This window comes from Salmo salar, chromosome ssa12, assembly GCF_905237065.1.
Source record: "Salmo salar chromosome ssa12, Ssal_v3.1, whole genome shotgun sequence".
Classification (NCBI taxonomy): Eukaryota; Metazoa; Chordata; class Actinopteri; order Salmoniformes; family Salmonidae; genus Salmo; species Salmo salar.
Window position 1 is genome coordinate 52,757,024 of NC_059453.1, and position 20,678 is coordinate 52,777,701.

At 44.5% G+C, this 20,678-nt stretch overlaps 1 protein-coding gene across 1 annotated transcript in view; it reads left to right on the forward strand.

Annotated features, from left to right (window-relative positions):
- The window catches only part of LOC106565299 (voltage-dependent L-type calcium channel subunit alpha-1D), a 133,870-nt gene that overhangs the window by 79,142 nt on the left and 34,050 nt on the right, over positions 1 to 20,678 (forward strand). The window contains 12 exon segments of the mRNA XM_045692034.1: positions 6,554 to 6,726; positions 10,917 to 11,004; positions 11,380 to 11,406; positions 11,957 to 12,117; positions 12,750 to 12,975; positions 14,712 to 14,919; positions 18,631 to 18,751; positions 19,124 to 19,224; positions 19,347 to 19,380; positions 19,497 to 19,623; positions 19,850 to 19,979; positions 20,592 to 20,651. Coding sequence (XP_045547990.1) covers positions 6,554 to 6,726; positions 10,917 to 11,004; positions 11,380 to 11,406; positions 11,957 to 12,117; positions 12,750 to 12,975; positions 14,712 to 14,919; positions 18,631 to 18,751; positions 19,124 to 19,224; positions 19,347 to 19,380; positions 19,497 to 19,623; positions 19,850 to 19,979; positions 20,592 to 20,651 — 1,456 coding nt within the window.

Sequence of the window (20,678 nt, forward strand, 5' to 3'; positions counted from 1 at the left end):
AGTTGCGGAGGGAGGTGTTAAGTCCCAGGGTCCTGAGCTCGGTGATGAGCATGGAGGGCGCTATGGTGTTGAATACTGAGCTGTAGTCAATGAACAGCATTCATACATGAGTATTCGTTTTGTCCAGGTTTGTGAGGGCAGTGTGGAGTGCAATAGAGATTGAGTCATCTGTGGATCTGTTGGGCTGGTATGCGAATTAGAGTGGGACCTAGGTGTCTGGGATGATGGTGTTGATGTGAGCCATGACCAGCCTTTCCAAAGGATTTCATGGCTATTGATGTGAGGCCGGTTACCATGGCGTTTTTGGGCAGGGGAACTATGGTGGTCTGGTTGAAACAAGTTGGTATTACAGACCGGGTCAGGGACAGGTTGAAAATGTCAGTGAAGACACCTGCCAGCTGCCAGTATGATATAATAGTTTTGCACCGTTAATGACTAGATTATTCCAGACTCTGCATAGTTTTTGGCATATTTACTATGTTATAGGCGCATTCTCATTAAATAATCTTAGTATGGCTTCAACATATTCAACATATTGATTGAGGGTGGCAGGTAGCCTAGTGGTTAAGAGCATTGGGCCAGTAACCGAAAGGTCACTGGTTTGAATCCCTGAGCCGACTAGTAGGAAAAATCTGCCGATGTGCCCTTGAGCAAGGCAGTTAATCCTAATTGCTCTGGATAAGAGAGTCTGCTAAGCTATTAAAACGTTAATATTGATACGGCCTAACTGATCAAACTGCTGCATTTTTATTTGTAAAGTTCAAGTAGAGTATTGTCTTGCACATCATGATATATCGCATATATTGACAAAGTCAAATGTCACGATATTCGATTTATTCATACAACTGTCAAAAAAATAAAAGGGAACACTTAAACAACACAATGTAACTCCAAGTCAATCACACTTCTGTGAAATCAAACTGTCCACTTAGGAAGCAACACTGATTGACAATAAATTTCACATGCTGTTGTGCAAATGGAATAGACAACAGGTGGAAATTATAGGCAATTAGCAAGACACTCCCAATAAAGGAGTGGTTCTGCAGGTGGGGACCACAGACCACTTCTCAGTTCCTATGCTTAATGGCTGATGTTTTAGTCATTTTTGAATGCTGCCGGTGCTTTCACTCTAGTGGTAGCATGAGACGGAGTCTACAACCCACACAAGTGGCTCAGGTAGTGCAGCTCATCCAGGATGGCACATCAATGCGAGCTGTGGCAAGAAGGTTTGCTGTGTCTGTCAGCGTAGTGTCCAGAGCATGGAGGCGCTACCAGGAGACAGGCCAGTACATCAGGAGACGTGGAGGAGGCCGTAGGAGGGTAACAAACCAGCAGCAGGACCGCTACCTCCGCCTTTGTGCAAGGAGGAGCAGGGGGAGCACTGCCAGAGCCCTGCAAAATGACCTCCAGCAGGCCACAAATGTGCATGTGTCTGCTCAAACGGTCAGAAACAGACTCCATGAGGGTGGTATGAGGGCCCGACGTCCACAGGTGGGGGTTGTGCTTACAGCCCAACACAGTGCAGGACGTTTGGCATTTGCCAGAGAACACCAAGATTGGCAAATTCGCCACTGGCACCCTGTGCTCTTCACAGATGAAAGCAGGTTCACACTGAGCACATGTGACAGACGTGACAGAGTCTGGAGACGCCGTGGAGAACGTTCTGCTGCGTGCAACATCCTCCAGCATGACCGGTTTGGCGGTGGGTCAGTCATGGTGTGGGGTGGCATTTCTTTGGGGGGCCGCACAGCCCTCCATGTGCTCGCCAGAGGTAGCCTGACTGCCATTAGGTACCGAGATGAGATCCTCAGACCCCTTCTGAGACCATATGCTGGTGCGGTTGGCCCTGGGTTCCTCCTAATGCAAGACAATGCTAGACCTCATGTGGCTGGAGTGTGTCAGCAGTTCCTGCAAGAGGAAGGCATTGATGCTATGGACTGGCCCGCCCGTTCCCCAGACCTGAATCCAATTGAGCACATCTGGGACATCATGTCTCGCTCCATCCACCAACGCCACGTTGCACCACAGACTGTCCAGGAGTTGGCGGATGCTTTAGTCCAGGTCTGGGAGGAGATCCCTCAGGAGACCATCCGCCACCTCATCAGGAGCATGCCCAGGCGTTGTAGGGAGGTCATACAGGCACGTGGAGGCCACACACACTACTGAGCCTCATTTTAACTTATTTTAAGGACATTACATCAAAGTTGGATCAGCCTGTAGTGTGGTTTTCCACTTTAATTGTGAGTGTGACTCCAAATCCAGACCTCCATGGGTTTATAATTTTGATTTCCATTGATTATTTTTGTGTGATTTTGTTGTCAGCACATTCAACTATGTAAAGAAAAAAGTATTTAATAAGATTATTTCATTCATTCAGATCTAGGATGTGTTATTTTAGTGTTCCCTTTATTTTTTTGAGCAGTGTATATTGGCCAACCCTAGTTAAAAAATGTTTTTTCCTCTTTGTGATGACATTGGTTTTCGGTTATGTTCCAAATGTTAACAACAGGGTTGGAAATGAACACCCGCCAAATGCGGGTAGATTTGGTCATTGGCAGGTAACAATGGATATTTCACCAGCCACGTTGGCGGATGGTCACACAGCATTTGGGACTTTAAAAAAATCCAAAACCCACATGTAGAAATTGGTGGAATTGACAAGAAAAGCTACTAAAGTGTGACTTTGTGCTCGTGTTTCTTGGCCAGTTACATAGATTTGTTGACATGCAATATGATTTCATTTGCTAGGTTGTTTTTCGAAATTTTGAGTTTGCTGCAACTGTCTGCTGCTAGGAAGACATCGCAGTCTAAGATTTCTTTCATCACAGACAAGCAAGTGCCCAAGTAACCACGGCAACGGCCCACACATTTTCGTCTCACCTAATGATTGTGCTTGATTGAGCATGGATCAGGGCCGGCCCTGGGCGTTCTGCCTCCCTAGGGCGAGACAATGGACAGAGAAATAGGCATTCTTTCCATATTTCTCAATGTCAAACCAGAGTGTCTTGTTTGCAACGCTGTTTGCAAATAATAACATTTTAGACATCCTTATGAAATCTAAGCATGGCACTTTCAAAAGTTACCTTTCCACACAGACAGAGGCTGTGCCGAGACAGAAACATGTAAGCTTCGACTGCTGGCTACTCGTCCGTTGTATAACCCAACAACAGAAGTGCTTCCGGAAAAGATGCCTGGGATTAAACAAACATCTTCTCTTTTCAGAAAGAGAAAAGCTCAATTTAATAGGGACAGCATAGCAAAGTAAACGTGTTTTATCGCCTAGAATATTATAGGCTGCAGCTCAGCTTCAGATTGTCATAGAGAGGAATCAATATATCCCCATATGCATTGGAGTCCCGTCTTTCACGGGCATTTTAGAGCTTGTTTCTACCACAAGGTTAAGCATTATTATAGAACGCTTAATATAATCTGGAAATGTTTTATGTATTTATTTCAAAATATGAAGCTAACAATAGATATCCTTTTTGCTCTTTTCTTTAAGAAAGGGTATGTGATACCCTCACTCAATTCCCAGACACGGAGGGATTTAATTAGTGCATGCGACAGTATATATGGATAAAATAATTGTGCTCCAATTATATATGTAATTTTATGATTATTTATGCCCATAATAAATGTTGGTGCACATATAGGAGGTCCCTTACCAGGCAGAAGGGAATTTTACTTCCCCCCTGCATCGGAGAGTTACGATGTTGCTATCACTATGCAGCCAACTACCTATAGTAGGTAACTGAATTTCTTATTAGTAATATGCCACCTGTTATCACGCATGGTACGACCCCATAATTGTTACAATTACAATGCAAATAACACTTTTATATAACATATTTAACATATATTTTAATATTCCTATAGAACTGTAAAAAAAGAGTGAGATCGTTTGCGCTTTAGAATCAAGTGCCTTCATAAATGCATGGCGGGCATCGTTTCGCTGGAGCAGTGTAAAATAAGCTTTATGTCAATGGTCAATGACCTAGCCTTAACGAATTTACTTTATTTACATATCGAATTTGATTGTCCAACATCAGAATGTATTTATTCCGTCTCCGTTTAGAGTGGCCTCTTTCCTCTGCTGTGGTGCTGCATTGCAGTCAGTGATGCGTTCTCTCGGGAGCTGTCCATGGTCCTGAAATCAAATCGTCTGAGAGACAGAGATAGAAAGAGGGGGGAGAGAGAGAGAAAGAGAGAGAAAGCGAGTGAGAGAGCGAGATTAGGACGTAGTCTGTTTAAAGCAGTCCACTAAACTCCAGGAAGTGCTCACTCGTGCGCACTGCCCCATCATCATCATCTGCTCTGTTTTGCTCTTGTCTGGTGCGCATTACACACTGTCGGCTGGATCACTTGTGCCTGCATTTAAATTATTTCATTCTGGATTATTTAACCCGAGGTAGTGCACATGTGTGTTCTTTGGACTGTATTCTCCTTACATGCTCCTTCATGATTCCATCAAAGATACCCAGCATTTCCACAAACTTCAGAAAGTTCCCATTATTTGGCTCGTTCAGCCTGTCGGTGGTCCCACGTAAAGCAATGTTCTTTAGTGGCTGTTACGCGTATCAGGGCTATGAGCCTCTGCAGCACCTGCTGCCAGTGGAGAGTCTCTCCGTCAATAGCCCGTTTGGGGCTTGGGTATCAATAGTTTGCTTGGCCACCAACCTGATCTCCAGCACCTTCCACCTCTGCAAACTTTCTAGGTGATCATGCGACTTTTCATGCGAGCTGAGAAGGGTGGCACAGATTCTTCCAAGTCCCTGGCTCCATCCCTGACCAGCGCAGATTTGCGCTCGTGTGAAAAGAGTTTGCATCGTTTTGCTTGGAATAGACAAGCCTTGGTCTCTCCACTCTCTCCCCGTTCGCCATCCTCCTATTGTAGTGGGCCACCGAAAACTTTCATTGCCCCTCATCTCTTGGGAAATACCCTTCCTTACCCTGATGGGGCCCAGCCTGCATTAACATATCCCGTAAAGATCCATTCATATATTTTGGCCACTACCCTGGATTTTTTCTGTTTTCTGTCTGGGAGTCAGATTTAGCAGCAGCACCACCACTGTCATCGGGGACGGGGAGCGACGAATCTGAGTCCGGGTCCAAGATAGTAGGGTCTTCCCCGGCATTGTTCGGAGGTGTGGCTGGGCCTGGTGCGACCACCTGTTCTTGTCCAGCCAGAGAGCTGTCATCATCGGTGGAAGTGCATGGCTCGGACTCCTCCGGTTTGCCCTCTTCGCTGCTAGAATCAGCGAACGGGGGGCTCGTCTTTCTCGGCGAATGAATGGCCTGTCCTCGTAGGCTTGTCATTCTCCACATCAGCTGATGGACATCGCTGCACGCTGCTACATTTCATCAGTACATTTCTTTGGTTTAGAGATTGGGCCTCTTTTCTCATTCGTTTTTTGTTTTTGTTTTAATATTCGCTTCCTGATAGTTTTTTTTGTCTCTTAGACATGGTAGCAAATTGTTTCAAATCTCTATAGATGACTTTTAGCTAAAGTGATATCCACTAGTAGTAGCTAGCTAACATTGACAGGCTAGGTTAGGCTACTGCCTTAATCACCAATCGTCTTCGTCACACACAAACATTAAAAAACAACACAATCATTGAATTGGCAGATACATTTTGTTAATGTTTCACAATTGGATAATCCCATATAAACACACACATCACCATAGCTACCAAGAATAGTGGGACTGAACTTCGGGAGAAGCGGGAATGGGGTAGCGGGCGGGAACTGCAGCAACGCTATGAGGTGGTGGCTGGGGTGCCGCGGGCGGTGTAGCAGCAGATCAGGGGCGCCCGGAGGGAGGCAGCCAATTGTCAAAATGCCGCCCCAAATTCAATCTTGCCCTATGGGAAGGCCGGCCCTGGCATGCATCATTCCCAAAAACGTTTATTCATGAACTTTTTGTCATTGTACTCCTAGATGTATTTGTGTGCTTCTACATTTCTACTTAGAAACACATCATGTAGCCTACTCCTTGTAAAAAAATATCAGACTAGAGCCCTGAACTACAATTATAAATAAGCCGTATCACTCAGCATTTTGTGTCAAGGCAGGCACATTGTTGATTCTTGATGTTCAGTTGTAGAACTGTTCATCTGTTTTTATTATTGGATCTAAATGCTTTATTTTAACATACATTGGTTAAAAGACGCAGGTCACAAAAATTAAATAAAATTAAGCAGTATTTTCCTTATTACTTATTACTAGTAATACATTTCTCAGTTTCTTTCAGATTTTTGATATAATAATCTAGCAAAAAATATTTGGGCTGGTAAAAAGTGTTTTAAACGGTAAACTATCCCAATTTTAAAAGAAACGTTTAAACATTCACCCCTAGCACTAACTGTACAACAGTCTGTATACAAATTGTGTTAGGCGAGGCATTGTGTGAAATGGACCGTTATTGAGTCCGAGCGTGTGTTTTGTGTGTGATTTTGTGCACATGCGGACTCTACCGTGTGTGTAACTGCGTGTGTGTTCTGCGTCTGTGTTCTGCGCGTGTGTTCTCTGTGTGTGCGCGCGTGTGCCCGCAGAGAGTTCTCCAAGGAGAGAGAGAAGGCCAAGGCTCGTGGAGACTTTCAGAAACTGAGAGAGAAGCAACAGCTGGAGGAGGACCTCAAGGGCTACCTGGACTGGATCACTCAGGCCGAGGACATCGATCCGGAGAACGAGGACGAGGAGGGCTACGAGGAGGGCAAACACAACCGTAAGCACCCTACCACGCACGCGTGTGGACCTGCGCACGCGCGCTTCCCTAAAACACGCACAAACGTGTGCACTCGCGAATGCGCACACAAATATGTGCACGAGACAACTAAAAATGTATTTGATTTGACACACGCACACTACCCTAAAACACACACGGTGCGAGAGCTGCCAGTGAGTGTACCCGTGTACAACAGAAGACAGAGAGTCCACAGTATGAGCAGCGTCATGTTGAGGAGCTACTGAAGGTTAACAGTGTGAATATCTGGTATTTCCCAGTCCAGTAGCCCTAATTGACCACATACTGTAATTCTGTGTTCAGGGTTACTGTTAAATCCACACACACACACACACACACACACACACACACACACACACACACACACACACTAAAATATTGCACACTCGCTCGCCCACGCTCGCCCACGCTCGCACGCTCGCGCACACACACTCGCGCTCTATTATCATAGCCTTCCTCAGTTCACAGCTTAGCGATGTGTGCGGAGCGCTCTGTGTACCAGTTGAGTCAGGCTGAGGAGGGAGAACAGGGAAACATCATATTACTCGAGCAGATAAAAGACTGTAATCCAGAATCCTCTTTCTATAAGCAGCACATGATGCAGAGCAGACACGGCAAAACTGCTACTACCCATTCACACAGCTAACGGTTCGGTATCTCTCTCCACCCTCCCTATCAACCAGTGAGCAGCGCTGCACTACTACACCCCACCCCTTTTCCCTAAAACTTACCGAGCTTTAGAGTTGAACCACGCCTCTTTTAGAGCTGCAGCTCTACTGTACTCTCTTCACCACCGCAGAGCTTCAGTAAGGTCCCAGTCTACCAATCAGGGAGATTTAGTCGAGCGTCTTTGCCAAGCTTCCGAATACACTGTTGTTTTACTTGGCTGTTTCTCCTTTCGCCCCAAATTAGTCTGGAGTCAATAACTGGATTTCGCCTTTCAACCTTTAAACCAAGTTAAGTAAGGCATAGTAAATTATAGTCAAGCAATACAGTCAAGTATAATCAAGTATATTCAAATATATTCAAGTATAGGAAAATAAAGCGTAGTAAAGTCTGATCATTCTAGCGTTTATCCTCGGAATTAGCGCCGTTCAGCCCAGTCAAAACTGTTCGCTGCTCTGGCACCCCTATGGTGGAACAAGCTCCCTCACGACGCCAGGACAGCGGAGTCAATCACCACCTTCCGGAGACACCTGAAACCCCACCTCTTTAAGAAATACCTGGGATAGGATAAAGTAATCCTTCTACCCCCCCCCAAAAGATTTAGATGTACTATTGTAAAGTGGTTGTTCCACTGGATATCATAAGGTGAATGCACCAATTTGTAAGTCGCTCTGGATAAGAGCGTCTGCTAAATGACTTAAATGTAAATGTAAATGCCTCCATTCACACACAGTCAACAGAAACACTACCTGCATAGTAATGTGACAGGAGATATGGTAGTAGTAGGAACTTCAGTACGTAAGTCTTAGAAGCCTGCCTTCTAGTGCCGGGAATGCTTGGCACTGGGCTAAAGGTCAGGGGTCATAATAACATGGATCCCCTTGGCGATGCCAACCAGTGAAATGTATCCTGCTGGCTTTTCTGTGGCTGTCACCGGGTCCGGGGCCATGACGCGAGAGACTGTATGCTAACGTGTACATGTGAAATGCTGTTCATTTGCATTTCAGCATGTTCTTATACTATAGACTGTAGTGCTACTGTTCTGTATTGTACTGTAACCCCCCCCCCCCGTTCCCCCCGGCCTGCAGACACTAGCTTCCTGCCATGTGACTAACAGCTGCCCGTCTTCCTCTTCTGCTCCTCTTCAGTGTCTACTACAGTCCATCTTGCTGGCGTCAGTGTCAGTGGTGCTGGTGTTGTCAGTCAGTGTCGCTGTTGCCAGCTGTACTGTTGCTGTTGTTGATGTTGTTGGTGGTGTTGTTGTTGTTACTGTTGTTGTTACTGTTGTTGTTACTGTTGTTGTTACTGTTGTTGTTACTGTTGTTGTGGTGAATTGTCACTGTGCTGCTCTAACTCGTGTTGATAGAGGCCTATTCTCGCCCCCATGTTTCTCTGCTGTGCCGTGTGGCACACTGCTGTCTGAATGCATGGGCTTGCATGCTTTACACATGAAGGGGTGACTCTGGCTGACCTCACAGAGAAGAAGAAAGGAAGCAGGTTTGGGTGGTTCAGCCAGTCCTCCGACACTCATGGTAAATCCCCTGGTTTTCCCTTCCACATTTGAAAAAGTGTGTGTGTGTGTGTGTGTGTGTGTGTGTGTGTGTGTGTGTGTGTGTGTGTGTGTGTGTGTATCAGTTGAGGTTTCTGAGGGGAGGATGGCTCATAATAATAGTTGGAAGGGTGCGAATGGGAATGGCATCAAACACATTGGAATCATGTGCTTAGATTGGATTTGACACCGTTCCACTGATTCCGCCCCAGTCATTACCACGAGCCTGTCTTCTCCAATTCAGGTGCCGCCATGCATGTGTGTGAGAGTGAGCGAGCTCGTGTGTATGTGTGGGTGAGCCTGCAATTGTGTGTGAAAGCTGGTGTGTTTGTGTATGCAGTAATGTGTGCAGCCTCACCCCCCTGCTTGTGCTTTGCTATTGTGATTGACCCTTCTGTTTGAGAATCCCTGTCTTTTTGATCTAGCTTTTCCTTTTGTATGCAGTGCCTTTCGGAAAGTCGTCGGACCCCTTCCCCTTTTCCCACATTTTGTTCCGTTACAGCCTTATTCTAAAATGGATGAAATAAAAATGAAAAAATCCTCATCAATCTACGCACAATACCCCATAACGACAAAGCGAAAAACTGGTTTTTAGAAATGTGTGCTGATTTATTACAAGATAAAAAATGGAAACACCTTATTCGCAGCGTGTTCATTCGTTCTGAGTGTTTGATAAAGCCACTCCTGCTGCAGTGCTGACTGAATGAGTCCAGAATCAGAATAGTAATACATACTTCCCCAGTTGACGCCAGGCACTCAACTTCTTCCCCTCTCGGCCTCTCTCTATGCACAGCCCAGTTTAAAGCAGCTAGGCTAGGGGCTCAGTGTGAACTGGCAAACGGGATTAAACCCAGATCACTACATCCAACAGCATTCGGATTATGAGAGGGAGGCAGGGAGGGAGGGAGAGAGGGAGAGAGAGAGAGAGAGAGAGAGAGCTGCCAGAGCACTCAAACATCAAAGAGAGCGCTTTCACACGCACTAAGCAGCAGTGCGTATGTACCCTCGCACAAACAGGCTGTGCTCTCACATGAAATTTGTAGCGCTGGATCAGAAATGGGCGTAGGCGGTGGGCGTGGCAAGGGGGCGGTGAAGAGGCGGTGAAGGGGTGAAGAGACATGTTTGTCTGTTTTTTAAGTATTTCCTGCAATTCTACACATTTCTCCATGTAACTGAGAGAAAATGTTTACAGTTTTAAAGCACATTTCCTGCAATTCTACACATTTTGCCATGGAGCCAAGACAAAATGTTGCATATTGAAAGCTAATTTGCTACAATTCTACACATTTTGCCATGGCTAATTGACAAACATAATAACAAAGTCAATACTGCTAAATTCCTTCTGTTCGCTCGTCTCTAACGCTGCACGTTAAGTCATAGTGATGATTACAATGACCATACCAGTAACTATTTTAGATAAGTTAGTTAGTTAATTAATAGGTATTCGGAATTTTCTTTCTTGTTTTTCTATCTACTGTACCCACTTTAGAGACTGTCTTGTCTATTCTGATGCAGATGGATTTGGTTTTGGGAGGTATCATCCTTTGAAAGTGAATTTGTGTCATTGTGTTAAAAACCAGGGATTTCTTAGAAAGGCCTGGAGTAATCTGACTGTTCTTTCTTTTGTTGAGGAATTTGTTGACGAAGGAGGTTTATTTTCTCGGGGATGTGTTTGACACACCACAGCTGTGGTACTGCGTACTCTTTGATGTGTGTGTGTGTGTGTCATGTGGGGTTGTGTGTGTGTGACATGTACGGGTGTGTGTGTGTGTGTGTGTGTGTGTGTCATGTACGGTGTGTCATGTGGGGTTGTGTGTGTGTGTGTGTGTGTGTGTGTGTGTGTGTGTGTGTGTGTGTGTGTGTGTGTGTGTGTGTGTGTGTGTGTGTGTGTGTGTGTGTGTGTGTGTGTGTGTGTGTGTGCGTATGATTTACTCTGGTACTCTGTTTACTGCCACAGTGAGTATACCAGCCAGTGAGACTGAGTCGGTGAACACAGAGAACGTGGCCGAGGATGAGGTGAAGACGCCGTGCTGCGGACCTTTTTGGTGAGAACCCCCACTCCCCCCCACTCCCCGCTCACAGACCAGAACCACTTCTGCAGTACTGGACCTTTAGAACGCAACCTTGGATATCATAGAAACGACCAAATTCATTACGGAAACACAACCGCTGCCACCTGAGTGAGCTATCGTGTGAACCCGTGTGTGGTCTCTTTATCTGTGTCTATCCTCTATCCTGTCTGGACAACTGCTGATGTAAAACGAGCTTCAATAATACACATTTGTTTGATTCATTGTAAGACCACTCCTGTTCAGTCATAAAGATGGTACATAGGACATGTAGCTTCATACTAAATTCATGAATATCCTGCAGTCAGCAAGCTGAACGGATGTTAATATAAACGTCTTGATTTTTCACAGTCAAAAAATTTCAAAATCAAAGTTCAGGTCAGTGGAAATCACCTTGCCTCGCATGTGTCCTTGCTCGATGCATGCAGCAGCGGTCTGTACGGTAAAACGTACATTTTTCTGCATGAAGTAGTGACGTCTGTTATTTCCCTATATACGTGTAAGCTCGCTTTGGTTTCTCTACTGTATGTTCTGTTCTGATCTCTGGAGCCTGCTTTAATGAGTCAGCAGGTAATAAATCAACTCCACCTACCCTTTAAACAAGTCAGCATGTAATCTTGGGCATCGGGAAGAGCTGGTGGAGCTGGAGCCTTATGCAGCGTTTTTACACTTTGTGATGTATACTGCATGCTATGCGGTTCTCTCCCTCTCCCAAAGTTCTTTCATCCATAGTGAATTGACTTCTCTTTCCTAAGTTTTCTTCAGATATGATTTGAATACAGTTCCTGCCTAAACCCCAACTTTCTATACAGTATGTCCTAAACCCCCCTCTAACCATCGACCCTCCCCCTCCCCTTTCTTCAATGAAAACCTCCCCCGGGCTGCCCCTACTCGTCTCCGTTTGCTGACATCACTTCCTGTTTCACAGTCGGCGCTGGCGTCGCTGGAACAGGTTCTGCCGCAGAAAGTGCCGGGTGGCGGTGAAATCGGTGCCTTTCTATTGGCTGGTGATCATCCTGGTGTTTCTCAACACGCTCACCATCTCCTCCGAGCACTACAACCAGCCTGACTGGCTCACACAAGTACAGGGTTAGTACACTACAACCAGCCTGACTGGCTCACACAAGTACAGGGTTAGTACACTACAACCAGCCTGACTGGGTTACACAAGTACAGGGTTAGTACACTACAACCAGCCTGACTGGCTCACACAAGTAGAGGGTTAGTACACTACAACCAGCCTGACTGGCTCACACAAGTACAGGGTTAGTACACTACAACCAGCCTGACTGGGTCACACAAGTACAGGGTTAGTACACTACAACCAGCCTGACTGGCTCACACAAGTAGAGGGTTAGTACACTACAACCAGCCTGACTGGGTTACACAAGTACAGGGTTAGTACACTACAACCAGCCTGACTGGCTCACACAAGTACAGGGTTAGTACACTACAACCAGCCTGACTGGGTTACACAAGTACAGGGTTAGTACACTACAACCAGCCTGACTGGCTCACACAAGTAGAGGGTTAGTACACTACAACCAGCCTGACTGGGTTACACAAGTACAGGGTTAGTACACTACACTGCACACTGGCTACCACTGTCAGGTCAGGTGGTAAGGAAAAACTCCAGTCCCTAACTATAGTATCTATGATATTTACAATACTGTTAAGGTGTTATATTGACTGACACCTCCCTCTGCCCTGCGTGTTTCCAGACGTGGCAAACAAGGTTCTGCTGGGCATGTTTACGTGTGAGATGATGACCAAGATGTACAGTCTGGGCCTGCAGGCCTACTTTGTGTCCCTGTTCAACCGCTTTGACTGCTTCGTGGTGTGTGGAGGCATCACCGAGACCATCCTGGTGGAGCTGGCCATCATGTCTCCTCTGGGCATCTCCGTGTTCCGCTGTGTCCGCTTGCTCAGGATCTTCAAGGTCACACGGTGAGATCACTGTCATGTGGAGTAGGGTGAAGTTGTCCCTAGGCTATATACAGGGAGTATTAGGTAATAACATGGCTATATACAGGGAGTACTAGGTAATAACATGGCTATATACAGGGAGTACTAGGTAATAACATGGCTATATACAGGGAGTACTAGGTAATAACATGGCTATATACAGGGAGTACTAGGTAATAACATGGCTATATACAGGGAGTACTAGGTAATAACATGGCTATATACAGGGAGTACTAGGTAATAACATGGCTATATACAGGGAGTACTAGGTAATAACATGGCTATATACAGGGAGTACTAGGTAATAACATGGCTATATACAGGGAGTACTAGGTAATAACATGGCTATATACAGGGAGTACTAGGTAATAACATGGCTATATACAGGGAGTACTAGGTAATAACATGGCTATATACAGGGAGTACTAGGTGATAACATGGCTATATACAGGGTGTACTAGGTAATAACATGGCTATATACAGGGAGTACTAGGTAATAACATGGCTATATACAGGGAGTACTAGGTAATAACATGGCTATATACAGGGAGTACTAGGTAATAACATGGCTATATACAGGGAGTACTAGGTAATAACATGGCTATATACAGGGAGTACTAGGTAATAACATGGCTATATACAGGGAGTACTAGGTAATAACATGGCTATATACAGGGAGTACTAGGTAATAACATGGCTATATACAGGGAGTACTAGGTAATAACATGGCTATATACAGGGAGTGCCTTCAGAAAGTATTCACACCTCTTGACTTTTTCTAAACAAATTGTATTACAGTCTGAATTTAAAATGGATTCAATTTCGATTTTTGGTCACTGGCCTACATACATTACCCCATAATTTCAAAGTCTAATTATGTTTTTCGAAATTTGTACAATGATTAAAATATGAAAAGGTGAAATGTCTTGAATCAGTAAGTATTCAACCAGTTTGTTATTGCAAGCCTAAATAAATTCAGGAGTAAACATTTGCTTCACCAGTCACATTATAAGTTGCATGGACTCACTCTGTGAAATGATAGTCTTTAAAGGGATGTTTCAATGACACCCTCATCTCTGTACCCCACACATACAATTATCTGTAAGGTCCCTCAGTTGAGCAATGAATTTCAAACACAGATTCAACCACAAAGACTGGGGAAACCCGATGGCAAGACCTGGAAATGGCCGTCTAGCAATGATCAACAACGAATTTGACAGAGCTTGAAAAAATGTGAAAATAATAACGGGCAAATGTTGCACAAAGCTCTTAGAGACTTACCCAGAAAGACTCACATCTGTAATCGCTGCCAAAGGTGCTTCTACAAAGTATTGACTCAGGGGTGTGAATACTTATGTAAATGAGATATTTCTGTATTTCATGATCAATTAATGTGCAAAAATGTCTAAAAACAGGTTATTTAATTCATCATTAATGAGGTATTGTGTGTAGATCCATTTTGAATTTGGGCTCTAACACAGCAAAATGTGAAATAAGTCAAAGGGTATGAATACTTTCTGAAGGCAGTGTAGATAGGGGTAAAGGGACTAGGCAGCAGGATAGATAGTAGACTGACCTGTAGCAGCCGTGTATGTGGAGCAGTTGCAGCAGCGTATGTGGTGAGCGTGTGTGTGTGGGTGTGTGACGTCAGTAGGCATGTGTGCGCATGTTGTGTGTGTGTGTGTTTGTTACTAACCCCCCCCCTCTGTGTTGTCCAGTCACTGGCAGTCTCTCAGTAACTTGGTGGCGTCGCTGCTCAACTCCATGAAGTCCATCGCCTCCCTGCTGCTCCTGCTCTTCCTCTTCATCATCATCTTCTCCCTGCTGGGCATGCAGGTGTTCGGGGGCAAGTTCAACTTCGACGAGACGCAGACCAAGAGGAGCACCTTCGATAACTTCCCCCAGGCACTGCTCACTGTGTTTCAGGTGGGTGAACAGTACAGTATGTGGGTCTCTCTCTCTCTCTCTCTCTCTCTCTCTCTCTCTCTCTCTCTCTCTCTCTCCTTATCACAGCCATTCTCTCTCTCTCTCTCCTTATCACAGCCATTCTCTCTCTCTCTCTCTCTCTCTCTCTCTCTCTCTCTCCTTATCACAGCCATTCTCTCTCTCTCTCTCTCTCTCTCCTTATCACAGCCATTCTCTCTCTCTCTCTCCTTATCACAGCCATTCTCTCTCTCTCTCTCTCTCTCTCTCTCTCTCTCTCTCTCTCTCCTCTCTCTCTCTCCTTATCACAGCCATTCTCTCTCTCTCTCTCTCTCTCTCTCTCCTTATCACAGCCACTCTCTCTCTCTCTCTCTCTCTCTCTCTCTCTCTCTCTCTCTCTCTCCTTATCACAGCCATTCTCTCTCTCTCTCTCTCCTTATCACAGCCATTCTCTCTCTCTCTCTCTCTCTCTCTCTCTCTCTCTCTCTCTTATCACAGCCATTCTCTCTCTCTCTCTCTCTCTCCTTATCACAGCCATTCTCTCTCTCTCTCTCCTTATCACAGCCATTCTCTCTCTCTCTCTCTCTCTCTCTCTCTCTCTCTCTCTCTCTCCTTATCACAGCCATTTCTCTCTCTCTCTCTCTCTCTCTCTCCTTATCACAGCCATTCTCTCTCTCTCTCTCCTTATCACAGCCATTCTCTCTCTCTCTCTCTCTCTCTCTCTCTCTCTCCCTCTCTCTCTCCTTATCACAGCCATTCTCTCTCTCTCTCTCTCTCTCTCTCTCTCCTTATCACAGCCACTCTCTCTCTCTCTCTCTCTCTCTCTCTCTCCTTATCACAGCCATTCTCTCTCTCTCTCCTTATCACAGCCATTCTCTCTCTCTCTCTCTCTCTCTCTCTCTCTCTCTCTCTCTCTCCTTATCACAGCCATTCTCTCTCTCTCTCTCTCTCTCTCTCTCTGTCTCTCTCTCTCTCTCTCTCTCTCTCAGAACCTCATGAGTTACCTACATGTATATTTTGTGAATGTTGTATTTAAGGAGAGCCTCCTGATGATGACACCCTGACATGGGGGCTAGCCCAGTGAACCCGGGTCTCCCACGAGAGAAACTAACGTCTTGACCATTATACCAAGAGGAAAGTCACAGGCTTTTGAAGTCACATGCTCCCGATATTTTCAATGCATTTTCCCACAGTAGGTGGGTAAACGCTTGAGCCAAATAACGTCAAAAGCATTTCATTTACTCTTGACTGCTCCACCGGGCTAGCCATAGCCGGACTATTGTTTGTTTTCCCTGTATGCTGTGTTTTACAGGAAGTAAGTAGAGTAATATGCCCCATTGTCTGTCTATGGCATGTTATATAAACTACAGTAGGATGTTATGGTGCACTAATCAAATCCAAGTTTATTGGTCGCGTACACAGATTTGCCGATGTTATCGCAGGTGCAGCGAAATTCTTGTGGTTCTAGCACCAACAATGCAGTAATACCTAGCAATACAAAAAAAAAATGAACATGTAATCAAAAATATTTGTACAAAAAATAAAGAAATTAAGAAATATCGCAACGAGCAGTGTCTGAGACCGGAATATAATATAATATGGTGTATATCGACAGTATGGACAGTATGTGAATAGAAAAGGTGTGTACAGCAGTAGTTATATAGGACGAGCCATGACTAGAATACAGTTTATACATATAAAGTGGGTGAGACAGTATGCAAACATTATTAAAGTGACCAGTGCTCAATGACTCTATGTAAAGTGCCTTCAGAAAGTATTCACACCCCTTGACTTATTCCACATTTTGTTGTGGTACAGACTGAATTCAAAATGGATTAAATAGACTTTTTGTCTCACCCATTTACACACAATACCCCATAATGACCAAGTGAAAACATGTATTTCGAAAAATGAAGTACAGAAATATCTCATTTAAATACTGTAAGTATTCACAACCCCTCAGTTAATACTTTATAGACGCAAATACAGCGGTGAGTCTTTTTGGGTAAGCCTCTAAGAGTTTTGCACACCTGGATTGTACAATATTTTCCCATTATTCTTTTTAAAAGTCTTCGAGCTCTGTCAAGTTGGTTGTTGATCATTGCTAGAAAGCCATTTTCAAGTCTTGCCATTGATTTTCAAGCCGATTTAAGTCAAAACTGTAACTATGCCACTCAGAAACATACAATATTGTCTTGGTAAGCAACTCCAGTGTAGATTTGGCCTTGTGTTTTAGGTTATTGTCCTGCTGAAAGGTGAATTGTCTCCCAGTGTCTGTTGGAAAGCAGACTGAACCAGGTTTTCCTCTAGGATTTTGCCTGTGCTTATAGCTGTATTCCTTTTCTTTTTATCCTAAAAACTCTCTAGTCCTTGCCAATGACAAGCATACCCATAACATGATGGCATGATGAGTGGTACTCAATGATGTGTTGTTTTGGATTTGCCACAAACATAACGCTTTGTATTCAGGACAAAAAGTTAATTTCTTTACCACATTTTTTGTATTAAGTGCCTTTTTGCAATTACTTAAGTGCCTTTTTGCAAACAGGATGCATGTTTTGGAATGTTTTTATTCAGTACAGGCTTGTTTCTTTTCACTGCCATATACTGTAGGTTAGTATTGTGGAGTAACTACAATGTTGTTGATCCATCCTCAGTTTTCTCCTATCACAGCCATTAAACTCTGTAACCGTTTTAAAGTCATGATTGGCCTCATGGTGAAATCGCTGAGCAGTTTCCTTCCTCTCCGGCAACTAAGTTAGGAAGGACACCTGTATCTTTGTAGTGACTGGGTGTATTGATACACCATCCAAAGCCTAATTTATAACTTCACCATGCTCAAAGGGATATTTACCGTGTGCTTTTAAAATTTTGACACATCGACCAATCGGTACCATGTAGTCCACGATCAGCTCTTTTGTTTTGTTGATATTTTCCTGGCACCATTCCTCCAGGACTCTCACCTCCTCCCTGTAGGCTGTCCCATCATTGTTGGTAGTCAGGCCTACCACTGTTGTGTTGTCAGCAAACTTGATGATTGCGTTGGAGACGTCCGTGGTCACGCAGTAATGGGTGAACAGGGAGTACAGGAGGGGCTGAGCACGCACCCTTGTGGGGTACGCTGTGTTGAGGATTAGCGTGGCAGAGGTATTGTTGTCTACTTTCACCACTTGGGGTCAGCCCGTCAGGAAGTCCAGGTCCCAGTTTCACAGGGAGGTGTTAAGACCCAGGGACCTGAGCTTAGTGATGAGCTATGAGAGCACTACATTGTTGAAGGCTGAGCTGTAGTCAATGAACATCGGTATTTATCTTGTCCTATTGGGACTGTGCAAAGCTGTCATCAAGGAAAAGGGTGGCTATTTGAAGAATCTCAAATATAAAATATATTTTAATTTGTTTAACACTTTTTTGGTTACTACATGATTCCATATGTGTTATTTCATAGTTGTGATGTCTTCACTATTATCCTACAATGTAGAAAATAGTTAAAAATGAAGAAACTCTTGAATGAGTTGGTGTTCTAAAACTTTTGACCGGTAGTGTATTATACTGCAAAGTTGGCTGGGTACTAGAAACAGGGTGACTGTGTCTCTCGGCGCCATCTTGTTACTAGTGAACGCTGTATGTGTTTCCATAGAATCGCAAATGAATTCTAGGTCCTCTATGTGTGTAGCATCCAAAATGATTGAGTGTATTTGGGTGTGTTGTGACCAGATCCTGACGGGTGAAGACTGGAACGCTGTGATGTATGACGGCATCATGGCGTACGGCGGCCCATCTTCCTCAGGGATGATCGTCTCCTTCTACTTCATTATCCTCTTCATCTGTGGAAACTGTATCCTTTCCTTGCCGCACTCATCCTATCGCCTCTATCTCTCTGAGCCCGGATAATCACAATCTGATTTGATGTGACTTGACTAATTTCCCCTAGTTAAACAGATTCTTTATGGATATGGTCCACCATGGTGAATATAGACAAATAACAAGTTGTTATGTTCTTATGAACAGAGATGTAGTCTTGCAAACACAACCCCGTTTTTTTATGTAGTCAGTATAGATCTCTGGGGTTGTTTCTTCCGTCATTATTGCAATGAACATTTCTGGACTTTTCTGAATAGTGTATATGGGTGTGTTGCTCTAGCCATGGACTACACTACGGCACAGTAGATGTGTTCAGTTTCTGTCCTTGACAGAACACTTTGCTCAGACATCCTGCTGAACGTCTTCTTGGCTATCGCTGTGGACAACCTGGCAGACGCAGAGTCTCTCAACACTCCAGGAGACAAAAAGGATGAGAAAAAGGAAGAGGTAGAACTCCACCCCAGACATATTGTGGTTCGGGTTCATTCAGCATCATTGTATACATGTGTTGCATATGATTACACACTTCTGGTTCTAACGTCTCATCACTTTTGCTTCTTTGGATACAGGCACCAGTGGAGGAGGAAGAGGAGAATGCTGCAGGTACAGGCCTGTGTGTGTGTGTGTGTGTGTGTGTGTGTGTGTGTGTGTGTGGTGGGGGGGTACTAGTGCACGTGTGTGGTCTATCTCTCTAACTGTGTGTGTGTCTGTCTGTGCAGCAGAGGAGGAGGAGGAGCCAGAGGTTCCAGCAGGGCCACGCCCAGCCATCTCTGAGCTGGTCAAGAAGGAGAAGATCACCCCCATCCCTGACGGCAGCGCTTTCTTCATCTTCAGCAAGACCAACCCGTAGGTCACACACACACACACGCAATTATATACACACACACACACACACACACACACACACACACACACACGTGCACTTATATACACACACACACACACACACGTGCACTTATACACACACACACATGCACACACGCATGCGCGCAGACGGACGGACGGACGGACGCACACACACTTTTCTGAGCTCTCTTAAGCGGGTGTGTGCGTTTCCTGTTGTTCTCCTCAGGATCCGGGTGGGATGTCATAGACTCATCAACCACCACATCTTCACCAACCTCATCCTGGTGTTCATCATGCTCAGCTCTGTCTCCCTCGCTGCAGAGGACCCCATACGCAACTTCTCTGCTCGCAACATCGTAAGTACAGAAACCTTCTTGTCTACATTCAAATAATGTTGGGTCATATTTATTGGGGAGCACACAGTAGGCAGTAACTGGTTTTCAACTGTTAGGCTACATAGTAGTACATAGTAAAGATACATTCTGTATTGATTTGGGATATTTATTGCGTATTTTACGTTTTTTTTTGTATTCATATTTAAGGATTTAGTTGGTTAAGAGTGACGTTAACGGTAATGATTACTCTTTTCCTGAAGTTTCCCCCATGATCCTCTTAGGCAGCAGGTTCAATGACTTTGGAATCATTATGTATGTTCATCATTACAACTTAACCTCAAGCTGCACAATGACATGTCATTGTGATAGTAGGTGGATGACATTGTGCAGGTGCTCGTAATGAAATGATATAATGAATATATACTGCATTATGAAATATATTGTAATATACACAGATTTTATTCATTTATACGAATACTGTTGATTTTTTTTTTTACGCATACGAAGTCATTTCCTATGCTCTTTCCTGCACACACGGGTTCCCACGCTAACTTGTTCTCTTCGAATGTCTCTGATGAACGTACTTGCGTGACCTGTATAACCCATGTTAAACATGTCCGTTGCTTTTTGCAGATACTTGGTTACTTTGACTATGCTTTCACGGCTATCTTTACTGTTGAGATCCTGTTGAAGGTAAATGGCCTGTGTCCGCCTCTCTGT